The sequence below is a fragment of the Somniosus microcephalus genome, chromosome 11 (genome assembly GCF_052327205.1).
Source record: "Somniosus microcephalus isolate GS21.2 chromosome 11, FLI_Smic_1.0, whole genome shotgun sequence".
NCBI lineage: Eukaryota > Metazoa > Chordata > Chondrichthyes > Squaliformes > Somniosidae > Somniosus > Somniosus microcephalus.
In genome coordinates, this window is record NC_140997.1 from 134,356,002 (window position 1) to 134,377,856 (window position 21,855).

Here is a 21,855-nt window from a genome sequence, read left to right on the forward strand (position 1 = left end):
TGACGTATGAGGAAAGGTTGAGCAGGTTGGGACTCTACTCATTGGAGTTCAGAAGAATGAGAGGCGATCTTATCGAAACATATAAGATTGTGAGGGGGCTTGATCGGGTGGATGCGGTGAGGATGTTTCCACTGATGGGTGAGACTAGAACTAGGGGGCATAATCTTAGAATAAGGGGCTGCCCTTTCAAAACTGAGATGAGGAGAAACTTCTTCACTCAGAGGGTAGTAAATCTATGGAATTTGCTACCCCAGAGAGCTGTGGAAGCTGCAACATTAAATACATTTAAAATGGAGATAGACATTTTCCTAGCAGATAAGGGAATTAGGGGTCATGGGGAGAGGGCAGGGAAGTGGACGTGAGTCTAGATTCAGATCAGCCATGATCCTATTGAATGGCGGAGCAGGCCCGAGGGGCCGTATGGCCTACCCCTGCTCCTATTTCTTATGTTCTTATGTGCATCCATGATGTTTTCCTAGAACAGTATGTAATGGAACCATCCAGGGAGCAGGCCATCTTGGATCTGGTACTGTATAATGAGACAGAATTAATAAATGATCTCATAGTAAAGGATCCTCTAGAAAAGAGTGATCATAGCATGGTTGAATTTCAAATTCAGTTGGAGGGTGAGAAAGTTGTATCCCAAACCAGTGTCCTGATCTTAAACAAAGGCAATTATAATGGCATGAGGGCAGAACTGGCTAAAGTGGACTGGAAAAACAAATTAAAGGGTAAGAAAGTTGAAATGCAGTGGCGGACATTTAAGGAGATATTTCATAACTATCAACAAAAATATATTCCAGTGAGAAAGAAAGATTTTAAGAGAAGGGAGCACCATCCGTGGCTAACTAAGGAAGTAAAGGATGGTATCAAATTGAAAACGAAGGCATACAATGTTGCCAAGATTGGTGGGAGACCAGAGGATTGGGAAATTTTTAAAAACCAGCAAAGGATGAATAAAAAAAAATAAAGGATTAAAAAAATAATAAAGAGAGAGAAGATGAATTATGAGAGTAAGCTGGCAAGAAACATTAAAACATAGTAAGAGCTTCTACAGGTATATAAAAAGGAAGAGGGTAGCTAAAGTAAATGTTGGTCCCTTAGAGGATGAGACTGGGGAATTAATAATGGGGAACCGGGAAATGGCAGAGACTGAACAAATATTTTGCATCTGCCTTCACTGTAGAAGACACTAACAACATCCCAATAATGGATAATCAAGGGGCCACAGGGAGGGGGGAACTAAAGACAATCACTATTGTAGTGTATGTGCTTTAAGTCAGAACTACTTTTTACAGCTCCTGTATACTGTAGTACCGACAGTGACCACACCGGTATATAAGCTGTGCGCATGCCTCTGTACCCCAGTCTAGAGATTACCCTCCTCCAGTAAAGACCTGTTATTTGTTTATGTACAGCATCCATGTAATTATTTATCCACTGAACCACGGATCTAACAGTGGCGACGAGTGTTGATGCGAATCTACCTGCAACATAAAAAATTTTTAAAAACAAAATAGTCAAGTCCAGGAACACGGGCGTCGACCGCGACCAACCGCCCAGCAGTCAGGCAGAGATCCAACTTCGCTGGGGAGGCTGTGGAGAGCCGGGCTTGGTGCCCCAGCCACAACGAGCAGTAAGAGACCGACGACAGGTCCAGAGCAGACCCTTCCCGAGCAGCGACGGCTGGAGCCGACCGACGGCAGAGAGAGAGAGCCGGGCAGCATCGACGGGGTAAGAAAGAGGGTGAAGAGAGCAGGGCGCAGCCAGGGGTTGATCACCGAGCGACGTCGAGGAAAAATACTGCAAACCGGAGAGAGAGAGGGTAAGAAACAGCCGGGTTCTAGACTGAGCGGCGTCGACAAATATCAAGAGAAGAACGCGCAGAGCACAGCCAGGGATCACGGGCTGATCAGGGTCCGTGGGGCGAAGCAAGGGGAGACGCCATTGAGCCGCGGAGAAGCAGGGAGAGCGTGGGAGATGCCATTTTGCGAAGCCGCAGCGGAGAAGACGGGCGAGCGCGGGAAGGAAGGAAAGCGCGGGTGATGCCATTTTGTGCCAGCGGAGAAGAAGGGGAAGCGGGGGAGGCGCCAGTGGTGATAGTTAACGCACAACCAAGGATGCCGAAGAGTGGCAGTATCTCTATGTTCGACAATGAAGTCGAAGATTGGGCGACATATGTGGAACGTATTGAGGTGTACTGCAGGGTGAATGAAGTGCCAGATGCTAATAAAGCACTGGTTCTGTTAAATTCCATGGGTGCAAAAACTTATGGGTTACTGCGAAATCTAATAACCCCAGAGAAGCTGGTAAACAAGAATTTTGAAAGCATAGTAGAAATCCTACAGGACCACTTAAACCCCACACTGCTGCTGATAGCAGAATGATTTAAGTTCCATAAAAGGAACTAACACAAAGACGAAAGCAATGCTGAGTACCTAATGGAACTGTGCAAGCTATTGAAATACTGCCAGTTTGGAGCGGGACTAGCAGACACGTTAAGGGACAAGTTTGTGTGTGGGCTACAAAGTGAAGGAACCCAGAAACGGCTTCTATCAGAAAAGGACCTTACGCTGGACAAAGCTTTCAGTATGGCAGTATCACATGAAGCAGCCGCAAGGGGCGCTACAGAGATACAACGGAGACCGCAAGAATATGGCACCAACGAAATGACCTATGGAACAGGGAAGTGCTATCGCTGCGGCAGAACAACACATGACCAGAAAGATTGTTGGTTCAAGGACCAAGTGTGCAGACAGTGTGGGAAAGCAGGACACATAGCAAGAGTCTGCAGGTCTGGGAAGAAAACCAACAGTAAGAAATCTCCACAGAAGAAGTACAAAAAGGTACACCAGGTGATGGACAGTGGTTCAGACGAACAGAAAAGTGACACAGACTCCGGAAGCAAGGAGCTGGGTTGTCTGAAACTACATAATGTAACCGAAATGGAGGATCACCAGACTATCTGGGTTACACTCAAGGTAGACGGAGTCCAAGTGGAAATGGAATTGGACACAGGGTCAGCTCTAACAGTCATAAATCAAAGAGACTACAAGCGGCTATTTTCATACATACCCTTGAAAGCTACAGAGATTGTCTTGAAGACGTATACGGGGCAAAAAGTCTACCCCAAAGGAAAAATAAGGGTGAAAGTGACATATAAAGGTCAGGAAATACCTAAAATGGATATATATGTATTGCCAAATGGAGGACTACCACTGCTAGGACGTGAATGGATCCGGAAGATACATTTAGATTGGCATTCCATACAGGCACTGAAGGTGGAGGCCAAAAAGGATGACGACGTCACACCTGGTCGACTGTCAAAAATGCTAACTGACGCAAAAGAAGTGTTCCAGGAGGGACTAGGAACACTAAAAGGAATAACAGCAACAATTAAAATAGAGGATAATGCAAGCCCAAAGTTTCTGAAGGCCAGACCAGTGCCTTATGCGATCAGACCAGCGGTTGAAGCAGAGCTGGAAGGGTTGGAACGTTCAGGAGTACTGTCCAAAGTGGACTGGAGCGAGTGGGCTACACCCATCGTTCCTGTAATGAAGAGGTCGTTGAGTAATACGCCTGGGGAACCAAAGAAGGTCCGCATCTGTGGGGATTTTAAGGTGACAGTGAACCCAGTCCTTCACACGGTGCAATATCCGCTTCCACGAATTGAGGATATTTTCGCCTCGCTATCTGGTGGTAAACGCTTCACAAAATTTGATCTAGCCCAGGCGTACTTGCAAATGGAGGTAGAAGAAGCTTCGAAACATTACCTTACGATTAACACCCATAAAGGTCTCTATCAATACAACCGGCTGGTGTTTGGAGTAGCCTCGGCTCCGGCTATCTGGCAAAGGGCAATGGATCAGGTCCTGCAAGGGATTCCAGGGACCCAGTGTTATTTGGACGACATCTTGGTCACGGGCGAAAATGACGGTGATCACCTCGCTAACTTGGAGAAGGTGCTCGCCAGATTAAAGGAATATGGGCTACGAGCTAATCGCCACAAGTGCGAGCTTTTCCAGAAACAGATCTCGTATTGCGGCCACGTCATCGATGAAGAGGGGTTACATAAGTCCCCTGACAAGATAGAGGCAGTAGTCAAGGCTCCAGCACCGGGAAATGTGTCACAACTGAGGTCGTTCCTCGGGCTGGTAAACTATTACCACAAGTTCTTACCAAATTTGTCTATGATATTACACCCGCTGAACACCCTACTGCAAACAGGGGTACCATGGAAGTGGGATGATGAACGTAGACGAGCTTTCCAGAAGTGTAAAGAATTTATCACATCAAAAGAGGTGTTGGCCCATTTCAACCCAGCACTACCAATTCGTTTGGCATGTGATGCATCACCCTACGGCATTGGAGCGGTGCTGTCGCACAAATTCCCAGACGGGTTGGAGAGGCCAGTAGCCTTTGCGTCTCGGTCACTAACCTTAGCCGAGCGCAACTACGCCCAGATTGACAGGGAGGCCCTCAGACTAGTATGGGGAGTAAAAAAATTCAACCACTATCTGCATGGACAGAAGTTCACCTTGCTGACTGACCACCAACCACTTGTCTCCATCTTTAATCCTAAGAAGGGCGTGCCAGTAATGACTGCACAGCGGTTACAAAGATGGTCCCTGTTTCTAGGGGCGAATCAATATGAAATAGAATATAAGGGCACGAGACAGCATGGGAACGCTGATGGGCTATCGCGCCTGCCACTGCCTACTGTGGAGTGATGCGCCATCAATTACTCAAAAGACTGAAGTTGAGCGAGTAACAATCAGGCTTTTATTAACTAAAGAATGAAGGTCTTGTCTCGAGTGGTCGACCCGTCCAGAATACTAAGGGACTGGGAGGTAGTCACTTATATACCTGGAATAGTGGGAGGAGTCAGCCGAGGCATGTCCAGACCTGTACCTAGTGGAATACACATACAGACACAGACAGGTATGACAGTGGTTTACCACATGGAGGAAGCACCAGCAGTGGACCCTATCGAGATATTTTATTCGTCGATAATTGAACGATTGCCAGTAACAAACGCGGATATAGAGAAGGAGACCCGCAATGATCCGACGCTGTCTCGGGTATATGAATTGACGGTGAGGGGATGGCCAGCACATGGCGACTCACTGTTGCCAGCATTCTCATCCAGAAGAGAACAGCTGTCAGTATGCCAGGGGACAGTGATGTGTGGATCCAGAGTGGTGATTCCACCCAAGTTAAGGGAGAGAGTGCTAAATGAGCTACATGAAGGTCATCTGGGGGGAGTGAAAATGAAAAGCCTAGCTAGGGCTTATGTGTGGTGGCCGGGAATCGATCAACAAATCGAAGACCTAACTAAGAGCTGCTTAGGATGCCAGAAGGTCCAAAATGCACCACCACATGCCCCTCTACACCCATGGGAGTGGCCCTCCTCTCCATGGCAACGGGTGCACATTGATTTCGCTGGTCCATTCAAGGACTCAATGTTCTTAATAGCAGTGGATGCTCATTCAAAGTGGCCTGAGGTGATAAAGATGTCTTCAACCACTACAGAGAAAATGATTGCAGTCCTACGGACCATATTTGCCAGAAACGGGTTGCCAGAGCAGATCTGCTCTGATAATGGACCACAGTTTGTGTCCGACGAGTTCCAAAAATTCATGAAAAGGAATGGGGTAAGGCATTACACATCCGCCCCGTATCATCCAGCCACCAATGGATTGGCTGAGAGGTTCGTACAAACCTTTAAGAAGGCGATAAAGGCCATGTGCGACGAGGAAATTCCACTACAGCATAAGATGGACAATTTCTTATTAGCCTACCGAAATGCGACACATGCAGTTACCAACCAGACCCCGGCCATGATGTTCTTTAACCAAAGGTTGAGATCTCGTCTGGACTTGCTCAGACCAAATGTGCGAAGAAATGTTGAGGACAAACAATTCCAGCACATCAACGAGAAGCCGACAAGGAGCTTCAATGTAGGGCAACCAGTCTTGGCCCGGGACTATCGAACAGAGAAGTGGCAACCCGGAACGATATGTACAAGGCAGGGGCCATTAATGTATACAGTGGATGTCGGGGAGAACATTGTGAGATGCCACGTCGATCAGATCTTAGCATCACAGGAATGCGTCAACCCCATGTCTCGAGTACCTGGGGATGAACCCGACATACCGGTAGTATCTACTTCAGACCCAGTAGCAGTGGAACCCGATGAACTACCCGATGAAAGGGGGTCAGAATCGCCTCTGCACCAAGAACAAGAACCTCTGGAAAGGCGCTATCCCGAAAGGGTCAGGAAGCCGCCCCAAAGACTGAATCTATAAATGGACTTTTGTTATTGAATGTACATGTAAAAATGTAATTGTTATTTGAATATTAAGGGGGTATTATTAATCTAAAAAGGGAGGAATTGTAGTGTATGTGCTTTAAGTCAGAACTACTTTTTACAGCTCCTGTATACTGTAGTACCGGCAGTGACCACACCGGTATATAAGCTGTGCGCATGTCTCTGTACCCCAGTCTAGAGATTACCCTCCTCCAGTAAAGACCTGTTATTTGTTTATGTACAGCATCCGTGTAATTATTTATCCACTGAACCACGGATGTAACAACTATCACTAAGGAAATAGTACTCGGTAAAATAATGGGACTAAAAGACGACAAGTCCCCTGGACCAGATAGCCTGCATCCCAGGGTCTTAAAAGAAGTGGCTGCAAAGATAGTGGACGCATTGGTTGCAATATACCAAAATTCCCTGGACTCTGGAGAGGTCCCTGCAGATTGGAAAACTGCAAATGTAACACCCCTATTTAAGAAAGGAGGGAGACAGAAAGCAGGAAACTATAGACCAGTTAGCTTAACATCTGTCGTTGGGAAAATGCTGGAGTCCTTCATTAAGGAAGCAGTAGCAGGGCATTTAGAAAAACATACTGCAGTCAAAGAGAGTCAGCATGGTTTTAGGAAAGGGAAATCATGTTTAACAAATTTGCTGGAGTACTTTGAGGATGTACCAAGCAGGGTGGACAAGGGTGAGCCAGTGGATGTGGTGTATTTGGATTTCCAGAAGGCATTTGATAAAGTGCCACATAAAAGGTTACTGCATAAGATAAGAGCTCACGGAGTTGAGGGTAATATATTAGCATGGATAGAGAATTGGCTAACTAACAGAAAGCAGAGAGTTGGGATAAATGGGTCATTTTCTGGTTGGCAAACGGTAACTAGTGGGGTGCCACAAGGATCGGTGCTGGGGCCCCAACTATTTACAATCTACATTAATGACTTATATGAAGGGATCGAGTGTAATATTGTTGGACGGAGTATCAATCAGGAAATAGTTGAGGCTTGTAATAAGGGAACATCGATAATTATGGGGGATTTTAACTATCATATTAATTGGACAAATCAAATTGGGCAGGGCTGCCTTGAGAATGAGTTCATTGAGTGTATTAGGGATGGGTTTCTTGAGCAGTATGTAACTGAACCGACCAGGGGGCAAGCAACCTTAGATCTGGTCCTGTGTAACGAGACAGGATTAATTAAAAATGTCCTAGTAAAGGATCCCCTTGGAATGAGTGACCATAACATGGTTGAATTCCATATTCAATTAGAGGGTGAGAAGGTTGGATCTCAAACAAGCGTGCTAAGCTTGAATAAAGGAGACTGTGAAGGTATGAGAGTGGAATTGAGTAGAGTGGATTGGGAAAATAGATTAAAGGGTAAGATGATACATGATCAGTGGTGTACATTTAAGGAGTTATTTTACAACTTCCAAAAAAAATATATTCCACTGAGAAGAAAAGGGTGTAAAAGAAAAGACAGCCATCCGTGGCTAAGTAAAGAAATTAAGGATAGCATTCGACTAAAAACAAGGGCATATAAGGTAGCCAAAACTAGTGGGAGTAGAGAGGATTGGGAAAACTTTAAAAGACAGCAAAAAATAACAAAAAGATTGATTAAGAAAGGGAAGATAGATTATGAAAGTAAATTAGCAAAAAATATAAAAACAGATAGTAAGAGTTTTTATAGTTATATTAAAAGAAAAAGGGTGGCTAAAGTAAATGTTGGTCCCTTAGAGGATGAGACCGGGAAATTAATGGTGGGAAATATGGAGATGGCAAAAACACTGAATGAATATTTTATATCAGTCTTTACAGTACAAGATACTAAGAATATCCCAACACTGGACAAGCAGGGGGCTAAAGGGGGGGGAGGAGCTAAACACGATCAAAATCACTAAGGAAGTGGTACTCGGTAAAATAATGGGACTCAAGGCGGATAAATCACCTGGACCTGATGGCTTACATCCTAGGGTCTTGAGGGAAGTGGCGGTAGGGATTGTGGATGCATTGGTAATAATTTTCCAAAACTCCCTGGACTCGGCAAAGGTCCTGGCAGACTGGAAAACTGCTAATGTAACACCCTTATTTAAAAAGGGCAGTAGACAGAAGGCTGGAAACTATAGACCGGTTAGCCTAACATCTGTGGAAGGTAAAATTTTGGAGTCCATTATTAAGGAGACAGTAACAGGACATTTGGATAATCATAATTTAATAGGACAAAGTCAGCATGGTTTTATGAAGGGGAAGTTATGTTTGACAAATTTGCTGGAGTTCTTTGAGGAAGTAACATATAGGGTGGATAAAGGGGAACCAGTGGACGTAGTGTATTTAGACTTCCAAAAGGCATTTGACAAGGTGCCACACAAAAGATTATTGCTTAAGATAAAAAATCACGGGATTGCGGGTAATATTCTGGCATGGATAGAGGATTGGCTATCTAACAGAAGGCAGAGAGTTGGGATAAATGGTTCATTCTCAGACTGGCAATCAGTAACTAGTGGTGTTCCGCAGGGGTCAGTGCTGGGTCCCCAACTCTTTACAATCTATATTAACGACTTGGAGGAGGGGACCGAGTGTAACATATCAAAGTTTGCAGATGATACTAAGATGGGAGGGAAAGTAGTGAGTGAGGAGGACATAAAAAACCTGCAAGGGGACATAGACAGGCTAAGTAAGTGGGTAGAGATTTTGCAGATGGAATACAATACTGGAAAGTGTGAGGTTATGCACTTTGGCAGGAAAAATCGTAGAGCAAGTTATTATCTTAATGGCAAGAAACTGGAAAGTACTGAAGTACAAAGGGATCTGGGGGTCCTGGTGCACGAAACTCAAAAGGTTAGTATGCAGGTGCAGCAAGTGATTAAGAAGGCCAATGGAATGTTGGCTTTCATTGCTAGGGGGATAGAATATAAAAATAGGGAGGTATTGCTTCAGTTGTACAAGGTATTGGTGAGACCGCACCTGGAATACTGCATACAGTCTTGGTGTCCATACTTAAGAAAGGACATACTTGCTCTCGAGTCAGTACAAAGAAGGTTCACTCGGTTAATCCCGGGGATGAGGGGATGGACATATGAGGAGAGGTTGAGTAGATTGGGACTCTACTCATTGGAGTTCAGAAGAATGAGAGGCGATCTTATTGAAACATATAAGATTGTGAAGGGGTTGGATCGGGTGGATGCGGGGAGGATGTTCCCGATGATGGGTGAAACTAGAACTAGGGGGCATAGTCTTAGAATAAGGGGCTGCTCTTTCAAAACTGAGATGAGGAGGAACTACTTCACTCAGAGGGTGGTAGGTCCATGGAATATGCTGCCCCAAAAAGCTGTAGAAGCTACATCATTACATAAATTTAAAACAGAAATAGACAGTTTTCTAGAAGTAAAGGGAATTAAGGGTTACGGGGAGCGGGCAGGAATTTGGACATGAGTCTAGGTTCAGATCGGTCATGGTCCTGTGGGTAGCGGAGCGGGCCCAGGGGCCGTGTAGCCTGATCCTGCTCCTATTTCATGTGTCTAATTCTGTTAGATTCAGGAGATGGTTCTGTGATAGTGGATTGGCGGTTAGGATCAGATCAGCCATGATCTTATTGAATGGCGGAGCAGGCTCGAGGGGCCGATTGGCCTACTCCTGCTCCTATTTCTTATGTTCTTATGTTCTTATATAGCCAAGTTTGCGGATGATACAAAGATGGGTGGGAAAGCAAGTTGTGCAGAGGACTCAAAGAATCTGCAAAGGGATATAGACAGGCTAGGTGAGTGGGCAAACATTTGGCAGATGGAGTATAGTGTGGGAAAGTGTGCGGTTTACCACTTTGGCAGGAAAAATAAAAAAGCAAATTATTATTTAAATGGAGCGAGATTACAAAATGCTAGTTCAGAGGGACCTAGAGGTCCTTGTGCATGAAACAGAAAAAGTTAGCATGCAGGTACAGCAAGTAATCAAAAAGGTAAATGGAATGTTGGCCTTTATTTCAAGGGGGTTGGAGTATAAAAGCAGGGAAGTCCTGCTACAACTGTACAGGGTATTGGTGAGACCACACCTTGAGTACTGCATACAGTTTTGGTCTCCTTATTTAAGGAAGGATATATTTGCATTAGAGGCAGTTCAGAGATGATTCACTAGGTTAATTCCAGAGATGAGGAGGTTGACTTATGAGGAAAGGTTGAGCCGGCTGGGCCTATACTCATTGGAATTTAGAAGAATGAGAGGTGATCTTATCGAAACATATAAGATACTGAGGGGCCTCGACAGGGTAGATGCAGAGAGGATGTTTCCCCTCATGGGGAAATCTAGAACTCGGGGGCACAGTCTCAGAATAAAAGGTCGCCCTTTTAGAACTGAGATGAGGAGGAACTTCTTCTCTCAGAGGGTCGTAAATTTGTGGAATTCTCTGCCCCAGAGAACTGTGGAGGCTGGGTCATTAAATAGATTTAAAGTGGAGATAGACAAATTTTTGCAAGATAAGGGAGTGAAGGGTTATGGGGAGCGGGCTGGGAAGTGGCTTTGAGCCCTAGATCAGCCATGATCTTATTGAATGGCGGAGCAGGCTCAAGGGGTCAAGTGGCCTATTCCTGCTCCAATTTCTTATGTTCTTATGTTCTTATTTGGGACTGAGGTGGCTCTCATCTCAGGGCAGATTAGGCTCTAGAGGAACCTCCTGTCGGCTGTTTCTCACACATGCAGACATCTGAGGAGACTGGCAGCAGGGCACGCAAGTGGTATTGTCCTGAGAGGCAGGATGATCATTGGAGTGCACATATCATAGGTGACTAGTACTGGATAGATCAGCATGAAAGCAGACCAAATGGTACCAATCAGATCATTGAACCCTTGAAGGATACTTGTTTGAATTCCAGCATCAACAGCTTGGAAATCAGAAGAGCTACTCCACTATGGTGCCCAAGGCATCTATGGCAACAGTTGCAGTTAGAAGCTATCACTGTCCATAGTTCCTCTGTAAGAGGGCTTCTACTGCCGATCATTCAGGAGTTTCAGGGTTGATTGCATTGCTGAACACATGCCAGTGATATCGCAGCTGTAGTTAGTGAACTTCTCCAACATTAATCACCATTTGCAACACATACTGGAACACCATCCTCTGAACATGTTTTTTCTCTGTATGTATCCTTTTAAATGTTGGACTCGCAAACATAAGAACATAAGAATTAGGAGCTGGAGTAGGTCTTATGGCCCCTCAAGCCTGCTCCGCCATTCAATAATATCATGACTGACCTTCGACCTCAACTCCACTTTCCTGCCTGATCCCCATATCCCTTGATTCTCCGAGAGTCTAAAAATCCAAAAATCTGGATTCTCCCCTGAGGTTTGATGTCTCCTGATCTTATGACTAGTTCGACTATTTCCTCATCTTCAACCTCCAGCTCCTCCTGGCCACTTGTGCTCACTGTGTCACCCTGTGCACTCCCTCAGTCTCACTAACTACTCTCCCCATGTGGGTGTCTCTGGGCTGGTGTTTTGTAAGAAGAGAGTAAATGGCAGTATGGATGAAGTGGGATTAGAGGGGCCACTTTGGGTGCTCTTCCTCAGCTTGTTGTATGGCATACCTAGAAGGGAAGAACAAGAAAGGTAAGTATGAGTAGATGATCTGTACAATGATCATAGCCTTTTCAGAACAAGGTGTAAGTTTAAGCTTTGGCACTATAGTGAGATGACAGACTCCATTTGTGCAGCAGGAGAAGCTGAATTTCATGAGCAACTTGTAGCTAGCCCCTCTCCTCCTACTGCCACATCTCCTACTGCTTCCTCCCTTTTCCTGCTTAACAGTTGCAGGGCTTCCTCCTCGTGAGAGGCCAGAGGCTGAGGGCTCCATCATGTGTGGCAGTTCTCTGTTTTTGGTTGTGGGCCACTTTCCCCTTTAAGAAGAAAGTAGAGAATGTGAAAGCCCTCTGTGAGCTATCATACGGAGTGCTACCCCAGTATGAGTAAGCATTCCTCAGTAAATTTAAGTTGTTAAACTTAATGGGGTGAATTTTAACCCCCCAAAAATGGGTGGGTTGGGGTCAGGTGAGATGTAAAAAATTTTTAAATCTCAAACCCACTTCCAGCCCGCCCACTTCCAACTTTAATGGAGGCGGAACAGAGGGCAGGCAACCAACCTGCTCCCATTCGGCAGGTTGGCCGGTTAAATAATATAATGAGGCTTGGAGCCTCACATTTAACCTGTCTTACAGATTTAACCCTGGCTGGTTTAAGATTTGAAAAGTGGCACTGAAATTTTAGTTACAATGATGGTTGGATTAAAATTATTTGTTGCAGTTCATTTATCTCTGCCACGTTGTCTCGCATTCTGTCATATGTGTAGAGATTCTAGTTAATTTCATTCATTCTGAAGGACTTGTTCTGTTTGTTTGCAGATGGAGTGCGATTGCGGCACCTCACTTAACCACTACACGAATGGAGGTAATAAAAGCTCAACATATGGATGAGGAAGAGCTTTTCCGTAAAATCCAGATATCAGACCAAAGCACTTTACAGGAGAGGCTCGAAGGATTGCAGGTACCCCTCATTGGCACAGGACAAGTAAGATGGGATGAGTGTCTTTTGCTGAAAGAACATAAGAACATAAGAAATAGGAGCTGGAGTAGGCCATTTGCCCCTTCGAGCCTGCTCCACCATTCAACAAGATGAGGCTGATCTTCTACCTCAAATCCACCTTCCCGCACCATCCCCATATCCCTTAATTCCCTTCGTCCCTACTCATTGGAGTTCAGAAGAATGAGAGGCGATCTTATTGAAACATATAAGATTGTGAAGGGGTTGGATCGGGTGGATGCGGGGAGGATGTTCCCGACGATGGGTGAAACTAGAACTAGGGGGCATAGTCTTAGAATAAGGGGCTGCTCTTTCAAAACTGAGATGAGGAGGAACTACTTCACTCAGAGGGTGGTAGGTCCATGGAATATGCTGCCCCAGAAAGCTGTAGAAGCTACATCATTACATAAATTTAAAACAGAAATAGACAGTTTCCTAGAAGTAAAGGGAATTAAGGGTTATGGGGAGCGGGCAGGAATTTGGACATGAGTCTAGGTTCGGATCGGTCATGGCCCTGTGGGTAGCGGAGTGGGCCCAGGGGCCGTGTAGCCTGATCCTGCTCCTATTTCATGTGTCTAACTCTGTTAGATTCAGGAGATGGTTCTGTGATAGTGGATTGGCGGTTAGGATCAGATCAGCCATGATCTTATTGAATGGCGGAGCAGGCTCGAGGGGCCGATTGGCCTACTCCTGCTCCTATTTCTTATGTTCTTATGTCCCCAAAATTTTTTCGACCTCTGTCTTAAATGTACTCAACGACTGAGCATCCACAGCTCTCTGGGGTAGAGAAGTCACAACCCCCTGAGTGAAGAAATTTCTCCTCATCTCATTCCTAAATGGTCTACTTCTTATTCTGTGACTGTGACCCCGTGTTCTAGATTCCCCAGCCAGGGGAAACATTTTCCCTGCGTTAACCCTGTCAAGCCGTTTAAGAATTTTATATGTTTCAATTAGATCACCTCTCATTCTTCTAAACTCTAAGGAATATAGGCCTAGTCTACTCAATTTCTCCTCATAGAGCAATCCTCTCATCCCAGGAACCAATCTAGTGAACCTTTGTTGCACTCCCACTAAGGCAAGTATGTCTTTCCTCAGGTAAGGAGACCGGAACTGTACACAGTACTCCAGGTGTGGTCTCACCAATGCCCTGTATAATTGTAGTAAGACTTCTTTACTCTTATACTCTAATCCCTTTGTAACAAAGCTAACATACAATTTGCTTTCCTAATTGCTTGATGTACCTGTATGTTAACTTTCTGTGATTCATGTACAAGGACACCCAGGTCCCTCTGAGTGCAAACATTTCCCAGTCTCTCACCATTCAAAAAATATTCTGTTTTTTTGTTTTTCCTACCAAAGTGGATAACTTCACACTTCCCCACATTGTATTCCATTTGCCATGTTCTTGCCCACTCAGTCAACCTGTCTATATCTCGCTGCAGCCTCTTTGCGTCCTTCTCACAGCTTACTTTCCCACCTAACTTTGTATCATCAACAAACTTGGATACGTTACACTCAGTCCCTTCACCTAAATCATTAATATAGATTGTAAATAGCTGAGGCCCAAGTACTGATCCTCGTGGTACCCCGCTAGTTATAGCCAGCCAACCTGAAAAAGTCCAGTTTATTCCTACACTCTGTTTTCTGTCCACTAACCAATCCTCAATCCATACTAATATATTACCCTCAATACCATGAGTCCTAATTTTGTGTAATAACCTCTTATGTGGCACCTTATCGAATGCTTTTTGAAAATCCAAATACACTACATCTACTGACTCCGCCTTATCCATCCTACTAGTTACATCTTCAAAAACCTCTAACAGATTTGTCAAACATGATTTCCCTTTCATAAAACCATGTTGACTCGGCCTAATCATATTATGATTTTCTAAGTGCCCTGTTACCACGTCCCTAATAATAGATTCTAGCATTTTGCCTACTACTGATATCAGGCTAACTGGCCTATAGTTCCCCGTTTTTTCTCTCCTTTCTTTCTTAAATAGCGGGATTATGTTTGCTACCTTGCAATCCTTGGGGACTGTTCTAGAATCTAGGGAATTCTGGAAGATTAATACCGGCAATCTCTTTTAAAACCCTAGGATGCAGGTCGTCAAGTCCAGGGGCTTTGTCGCCACTTAGTCCCATTAGTTTCTCCAGTACTAGTCTTTACTTATACTGATTTCTTTAAGTTCCTCATTCTCTCTAGACCCTTGGTTCCCCATTATTCCGGAATTTTTTTTGTGTCTTCTACCGTGAAGACACAAAGGCCTAGAAATTGGGTTTTGGCGCAGCCAGGGCTTTAGCGCCGGAAGTTAGTGCCGGCGCTAATCCCCCTGCGCGCGCCAAAAATTCAGTAGCGCCGCGCCCAAACGGCTGCCGGCGCTACTGGAGGGTTTCAGCGCCTCCCAATGGGCGCTACCTGCCCCATTGCGGCGCTGTTCCGGCGCTGCGGCGCCCGATGCGGTGCGGCAGGCTGGGGAAGTGCAGGCCTCCTCCTTCCGTTAAGGAGGAGCTGCCTGCACCCGGCCGCGACCCGCGCAAATCTCTGCAAAAATGAGCCCGGCACCTCGGACAAGTGCCGGGCTTGCATCTGTTCCGCAGGGGGGGGGGGGGAGAAGTCCGGGGAGGGAGCTGCGGGCAGGCGGCCGGCGGGAAAGCGGCCGGCCGCCGCGCCTCCTTAAAGCGCCGGCGCAGACTCCGGCAGCACTCGTTTGCCGGAGTCTTAGTTGCGGCTGCCACTGGCGAGGCGGCCGCAACTGAATTTCGGCTTGGGGCCGGGTTACCACGGCAACCGGGACGCTGCGCACACCGATGACGTCATCGGTGCCGGCGCAGCGCTACCGGTCTACCGCGGCGGAAGGGCCCCAGGCAATTTAGGAAACGGCGCCAATTGCAGCGCTAGGCCCTCTAGCGCCGCAAAATCGGCGCTAAGGGCACTGAATTTCTAGGCCAAAGGATCTATAAAAACTGAGCTTTGGAAGTCTCAGTCTAGTCTCCTACAAGTTAAGTTGCCAAAGACAAAATTGATCACTTGTGCCTGTTTCTGGATAGGCCCATCCTCCACCCAAGGGAAAATATTTTGGCATGTGGTTCCTTTAGGACTTCCATGCCATGTGCAATCATGTCAATGTCATGTGACCTTCTTTCATACCATTCTGTATAAAACTCACACACAAACGAGCTGCCGGGTCTTTTTTCTCCTGTCATAAGTAGCAGTGTTATCCGGAATATGGAAAACTTTCTCTATTCCAAAATCAGCACGTTGCCACTAATGAAGTTCCAGCGTCCTCATCTAAACCTAGTCAAAGAAGTTTTCCGTCGGTACAACAACAACTACAACTTGTATTTATATAGCGCCTTTAATGTTGAAAAATATCCCAAGGTGCTTCACAGAAGCGTTAACAGACAAAAACAACATCAAGCTGAAGGAGGAGGCATTTCTAAATGCCTGGTCAACGAGGTGGATTTTAAGGAGGGTTTTAAGGAGGACAGGGAGGTGGAGCAGTGTAGGCAGGGAATTCCAGAGCTGAGGGCCTCGATGCCTAATGACATGGCCGCTAATGGTGGGGTGAAGGGATTCCGGCATGCACAAGAGGCCAGAGTTAGAGGAATGCTGAAGAAGATTACAAAGTTAGGGATAGGATACAGACTGTTTGAAAACTGAGCTGAGCTTCTGACCCCACATCCTCTTCATCACAAGACTACCTACTTCCACCTCCATACCATCGCGTGTCTCTGCTCCTGCCTCAGCTCACTTGCTGCTAAAATCCTCATCCATGCTTTTATTACCTCCAGACTCGACTATTCCAATGCTCTCTTGGCCGGACTCCCAACTTCCACCCTCCATAAACTTAAGCTTATCCAAAACTCTGCTGCCTGTTTCTGAACCCATACCATCCTGTTCAGCCATCATCCTTATGCTTACTGACTTAGATTGGCTCCATTTTAAAATGTTCATCCTCATGTTCAGATCCCTTCATGACCTCGCTGCTCCTTATTTCTGTAACCTCCTCCAGCCCTACAACCCTCCAAGAACTCTGAGTTCCTTGTGTCCTCTTGTGCAACACCCAGGAATTTATAATGGGGAACAAAGAAATGGCGGACCAATTAAATACATATTTTGGTTCTGTCTTCACAAAGGAGGACACAAATAACCTCCCAGAGATGTCGGGGAACATAGGGTCTGATGAAAGGGAGGAACTGAAAGAAATCAGTATTTGTAGGGAAATGGTGTTAGGGAAATTGATGGGATTGAAGGCGGATAAATCCCCAGGGCCTGATAATCTACATCCTAGGGTACTTAAGGAAGTGGCCCTAGAAATAGTAGATGCATTGCTGATCATCTTCCAACATTCGATGGAATCTGGAACAGTACCCATGGATTGGAGGGTAGCTAATGTTACCCCACTATTCAAAAAAGGTGGTAGAGAGAAAACGGGGAATTACAGATCGGTAAGCCTGACATCGGTGGTGGGGAAAATGCTAGAGTCCATTATAAAAGATGTAATAGCAGAGCACTTGGAAAACAGTGACAGGATCGGACAAAGTCAACATGGATTTACAAAAGGTAAATCGTGCTTGACTAATCTACTGGAATTTTTTGAGGATGTAACTGGTAAAATACATAAGGGAGAACCAGTGGATGTGGTGTATTTGGACTTTCAGAAGGCTTTTGATAAGGTCCCGCATAAGAGATTAGCGTGTAAAGTTAAGGCACATGGGATTGGGGGCAAGGTATTGACTTGGATAGAGAACTGGTTGGCAGACAGAAAGCAAAGAGTTGGAATAAACGGGTCTTTTTCCGAGTGGCAGGCAGTGACTAGTGGGGTACCGCAGGGATCAGTCCTTGGACCCCAGCTATTCACAATATATATTAATGATCTAGACAAGTGAACTAGATGTAATATCTCCAAATTTGCAGATGACACAAAGCTGAGTGGGCGTGTGTGCTGTGAGGGGGGCGCCGAGAAACTCCAGGATGATTTGGACAGGTTGGGTGATTGGGCAAAAGCATGGCAGATGCAATATAACGTGGATAAATGCGAGGTTATCCATTTTGGTGGCAAAAACAGGAAGGCAGATTATTATCTGAATGGCAATAGATTGGGAGAAGGAGAAGTGCAACGAGACCTGGGTGTCCTTGTGCACCAGTCGCTGAAGGTAAGCATGCAGGTGCAGCAGGCGGTTAAGAAGGCAAATGGTATGTTGGCCTTCGTAGCGAGAGGGTTTGAGTACAGGAACAAGGATGTCTTGCTGCAGTTGTACAGGGCCTTGGTGAGACCACATCTTGAGTATTGTGTGCAGTTTTGGTCACCTTATCTAAGGAAGGATGTTCTTGCCATGGAAGGAGTTCAGCGAAGATTCACCAGGCTGATACCTGGGATGGCAGGAATGACGTATGAGGAGAGATTGGGTCGATTGGGCTCGTACTCGCTGGAGTTTAGAAGAATGAGAGGGGATCTCATTGAAACTTATAAATTCTGACAGGACTGGACAGACTAGATGCAGGAATGGTGTTCCCGATGGTCGGGGAGTCCAGAACCAGGGGTCACAGTCTAAGGATAAGGGGTAGGCCGTTTAGGACAGAAATGAGGAGGAATTTCTTCACCCAGAGAGTGGTGAACCTGTGGAATTCTCTACCACAGAAGGGAGTAGAAGCCAATTCAGTTAATATATTGAAGAAGGAGTTGGATATATTTCTTAAGGCTAAAGGGATCCAGGGGTATGGGGAGAAAGCAGTGACTGGGTACTGAAATTGGATGATCAGCCATGATCGCATTGAATGGCGGAGCAGGCTCGAAGGGCCGAATGGTCTACGCCTGCTCCTATCTTCTATGTTTCTATGTTTACCCTACCATTGGCGGTCATGGCTTCAGGCGTCTAGGCCCTCTGGAATTCCCTGCCTAAACTTCTCCAGCTCTCTCCTTAAAACCTACCTCTTTGATCAAGCTTTTAATCACCCATCAATTTTTGTTCGATTACACTCCTTGAAGTGCTTTGGGATGTTTTCCTATGCTAAACGTGCTATATAAATGCAAGTTGTTGTTGATGTCGTTTGGACCAGGATCTGAGCAGTATAGGGCACAAACCTGCAATTATTCCCACCCATGAGCACTAATGCTTAGTGCCACTGTACCACCCCAGTGACTGATCTTATTAGGTAGCTAATGGCTGCATGCAACTTGTGATAAAAATGCTAACTTCCGGGAAGTTATGTCATCACTTCCTGTGAACTATGAACTGTGAACTATGAACTGTGTACATACCTCACTTCCTGTCATATGTCACTTCCTGTTGGACTGGTATAAATACTGGTCTGTTCAGTATTGTAAGAGGCTTCTACCAGAGGCATGGTAAAGACCTCTCTTGTATATAGTGTGTTTATAAGTTACTTAAAGCTTACTTTAAAGTTACTTGATGGTAAGTCTCCTTTTTCTTACATCACAACTTTTTTATTCTAGATGGTGGTAGCTGGATTTTCTGCTTATACTGACATGAATCGTACGCATGAAGTCGCCAATGAGGTGAGACGAATCCATAAACAGTTGGTGGAGTCACAGTATCTAGCACAGCTCTATAACAGCAGAGAACGGCTCTTCGAATTGCCAATCACTAATGTGAGTATAGTCCAACTAAACACTGGAGTAGGGATAATGGGTGACATAATAAAACTCACTACGCACTTGGTTTGAGCATAAAGCAAGGCTTTAATCAACTTATTTCAGAACATGGAAGTCTAGTTGTATCCACTAGCTCCCTTGTCTTTACAAAATGTCCCTGGCAAGCTGGGGCCAACACCCGAGTATTTATACTCCTTGGATGGCGCCACCAGCTGGCTGTCCAGTGTTATTTCATAGGTAGTTTCTCGATGATGAGATTTATGACATTCTTCCTGCCTAAAAGATTTGGAAATCCGACGACTTCCTCTTAACGGATTAGGCGGACCACGAATAGCCGCAGTCTTTTAGATTTTTGTTTATGGCCTGAAGGCACGTCTCCCCAGACCGTGTCTTGGTCCCTGGGCCACTTGATACGTGCTGGTGGATCGACAGGGCCCGTGTTGCTCTGATCGACCCGAGGGAGGCTGGGGAGACCATGACTCCGGGTGCGGGTCCCCACAGGCGCAGAACTGGCTTCGTCCCATTGGTTAGCCGGAGATTGACCGGCGTCCTGGCCCGGAGTGGCCATCCCACGGGGAGCGCTCGGCTCCCTGAGCTGATCCGGCGGGGCAGCCGGCAGATCCCTCGATGTCCCAGGTAGGGCGTCATCCTCGGGGGGGCGCAGAGAGTCGGCCTCATCCCCGCGGGTCCCTCCATCAGTCGGGTCTGTGGAACCAGCTGGACAGGGAGCCAGGTCCCGGAGCGAGACGGTGGACTCCCAGCCATCTGGGTACCGCACGTGGGCATACGTGGGGTTGATGTCTGTAAGTTCTACCTCGTCGACTAGAGGATTGTTTTTTGACGATCAGATGAATCTTCGGAGCAGCACGGGGCCAGGAGCTGCCAACCATGACGGTAGAGACGTCCCATGGGTGGAGCGACGCTGGAAGCTGAAGAATCGCTCATGAGGTGTGACATTGGTAGAAGTAGAAAGGAGAGACCTGATGGAATGCAACGCGTCAGGGAGCATAGTTTCCCACTGCTGGTCTGGTAGATTGCATGACCTCAGCGCAAGACGAACAGCGTTCCAAATGATAGCGCTGTATCCCTCAACCTGTCTGTTACCGATGGGATGGTACGGTGTCGTTTTACTTGTGGCGATTCCCCATTGGGAGAGATAACTTTTGAGTTTGCTTGACATGAAGGAGGGACCCTGATCAGAGTGGATGAAATTGGCCGTACCACAAAGTAAAAGACTTGATCAAGGCATTTGATCACTGTGGAAGTAAGCATATTGGGACAGGGGAAAGCAAAGGGAAAGCGTGAATATTCGTCCACCATTGTCAGTAAGTAGGTGTTCCGCATTGAGGAAGGCAATGGCCCTTTAAAGTCAATGCTGAGTCGCTGCATAGGCTGCATAGCGTGTATGAGCGAGCCATCCGATGGACGGAAGAATGTGGTTTTAACTCCGCACAAATTTTACAGGAGGAGCACTTTCTTTTCACATCTTCCGTAGAAAATGGGAGATTTTTAGATCGCACAAAGTGCAACATACGGGTAACGCCAGGATGGCATAAGTCAGTATGAAGATCCACCAGAGTCGAAGTTGACATAGAAGAGCAGAATGCCTGTGTGAGGGTATCCGGGGCCACATTCTCTTTGCCGGGTCGATAATGTATGGTGTATCCAAAGGCAGCCAATTCCATCCTCCAGAGTTGTATTTTGTTGTTCTTGATCTTAGTGCGTTTCCGGTTATCCAGCATAAAGGCCACGGAGCGCTGATCGGTTATAAGTGTGAAATGGCGACGAGAGAGAAAATTACTCCATTTATGTACCGCTTTGATGTTGGTCGTAGCCTCCTTCTCGACAGGAGGATAATGGAGCTCGCTACCCTGCAAAGTTCTGGACAGAAATGCAACGGGTCGACCACCTTGATTGAAGGTAGCAGAGATCGGCACATCCGATGCATCGCACTTGACCATGAAAGGAAGATTTTCATCAATGGAACGAAGCGTGGCTTTTTCCAGTTGTCGCTTGAGGAGGTTGAAAGCTGAAATAGCCGTTGCCTCCAATGGAAATGACTGCGTGAAGCAGGGGCTGGATTTTGTCGGAGAAGTGGGGTATCCATTTCGCATAATAGGCGAACATGCCGAGTGCCCGACAAAGAGAGCTGAGATTCATAGGGGGAGGGAGCTCCTGAAGCGGACGAAGTCGCTCCGGATCCGGTTTGATGACACTGTTGCCTACCCAGTAGCCAAGGATATTGACTGATGGTACTGATTTCACAGATTTGGACTCATTTAAGGTTAAGTTGCGACGACGGAAAACGTCAAAAAATTTCTGGAGATTGGCATCATGCTCCTTCTGGTTATGAC

At 46.1% G+C, this 21,855-nt stretch overlaps 1 protein-coding gene across 1 annotated transcript in view; it reads left to right on the forward strand.

The window, feature by feature from the left end:
- dnah1 (dynein, axonemal, heavy chain 1) overlaps positions 1-21,855 on the forward strand; it is a 971,783-nt gene that overhangs the window by 122,382 nt on the left and 827,546 nt on the right. The window contains exons 17-18 of the mRNA XM_085999976.1: positions 12,701-12,842; positions 19,343-19,498. Of these exons, the coding sequence (XP_085856102.1) occupies positions 12,701-12,842; positions 19,343-19,498 (298 nt within the window). The remainder of the gene's footprint in view (positions 1-12,700; positions 12,843-19,342; positions 19,499-21,855) is intronic.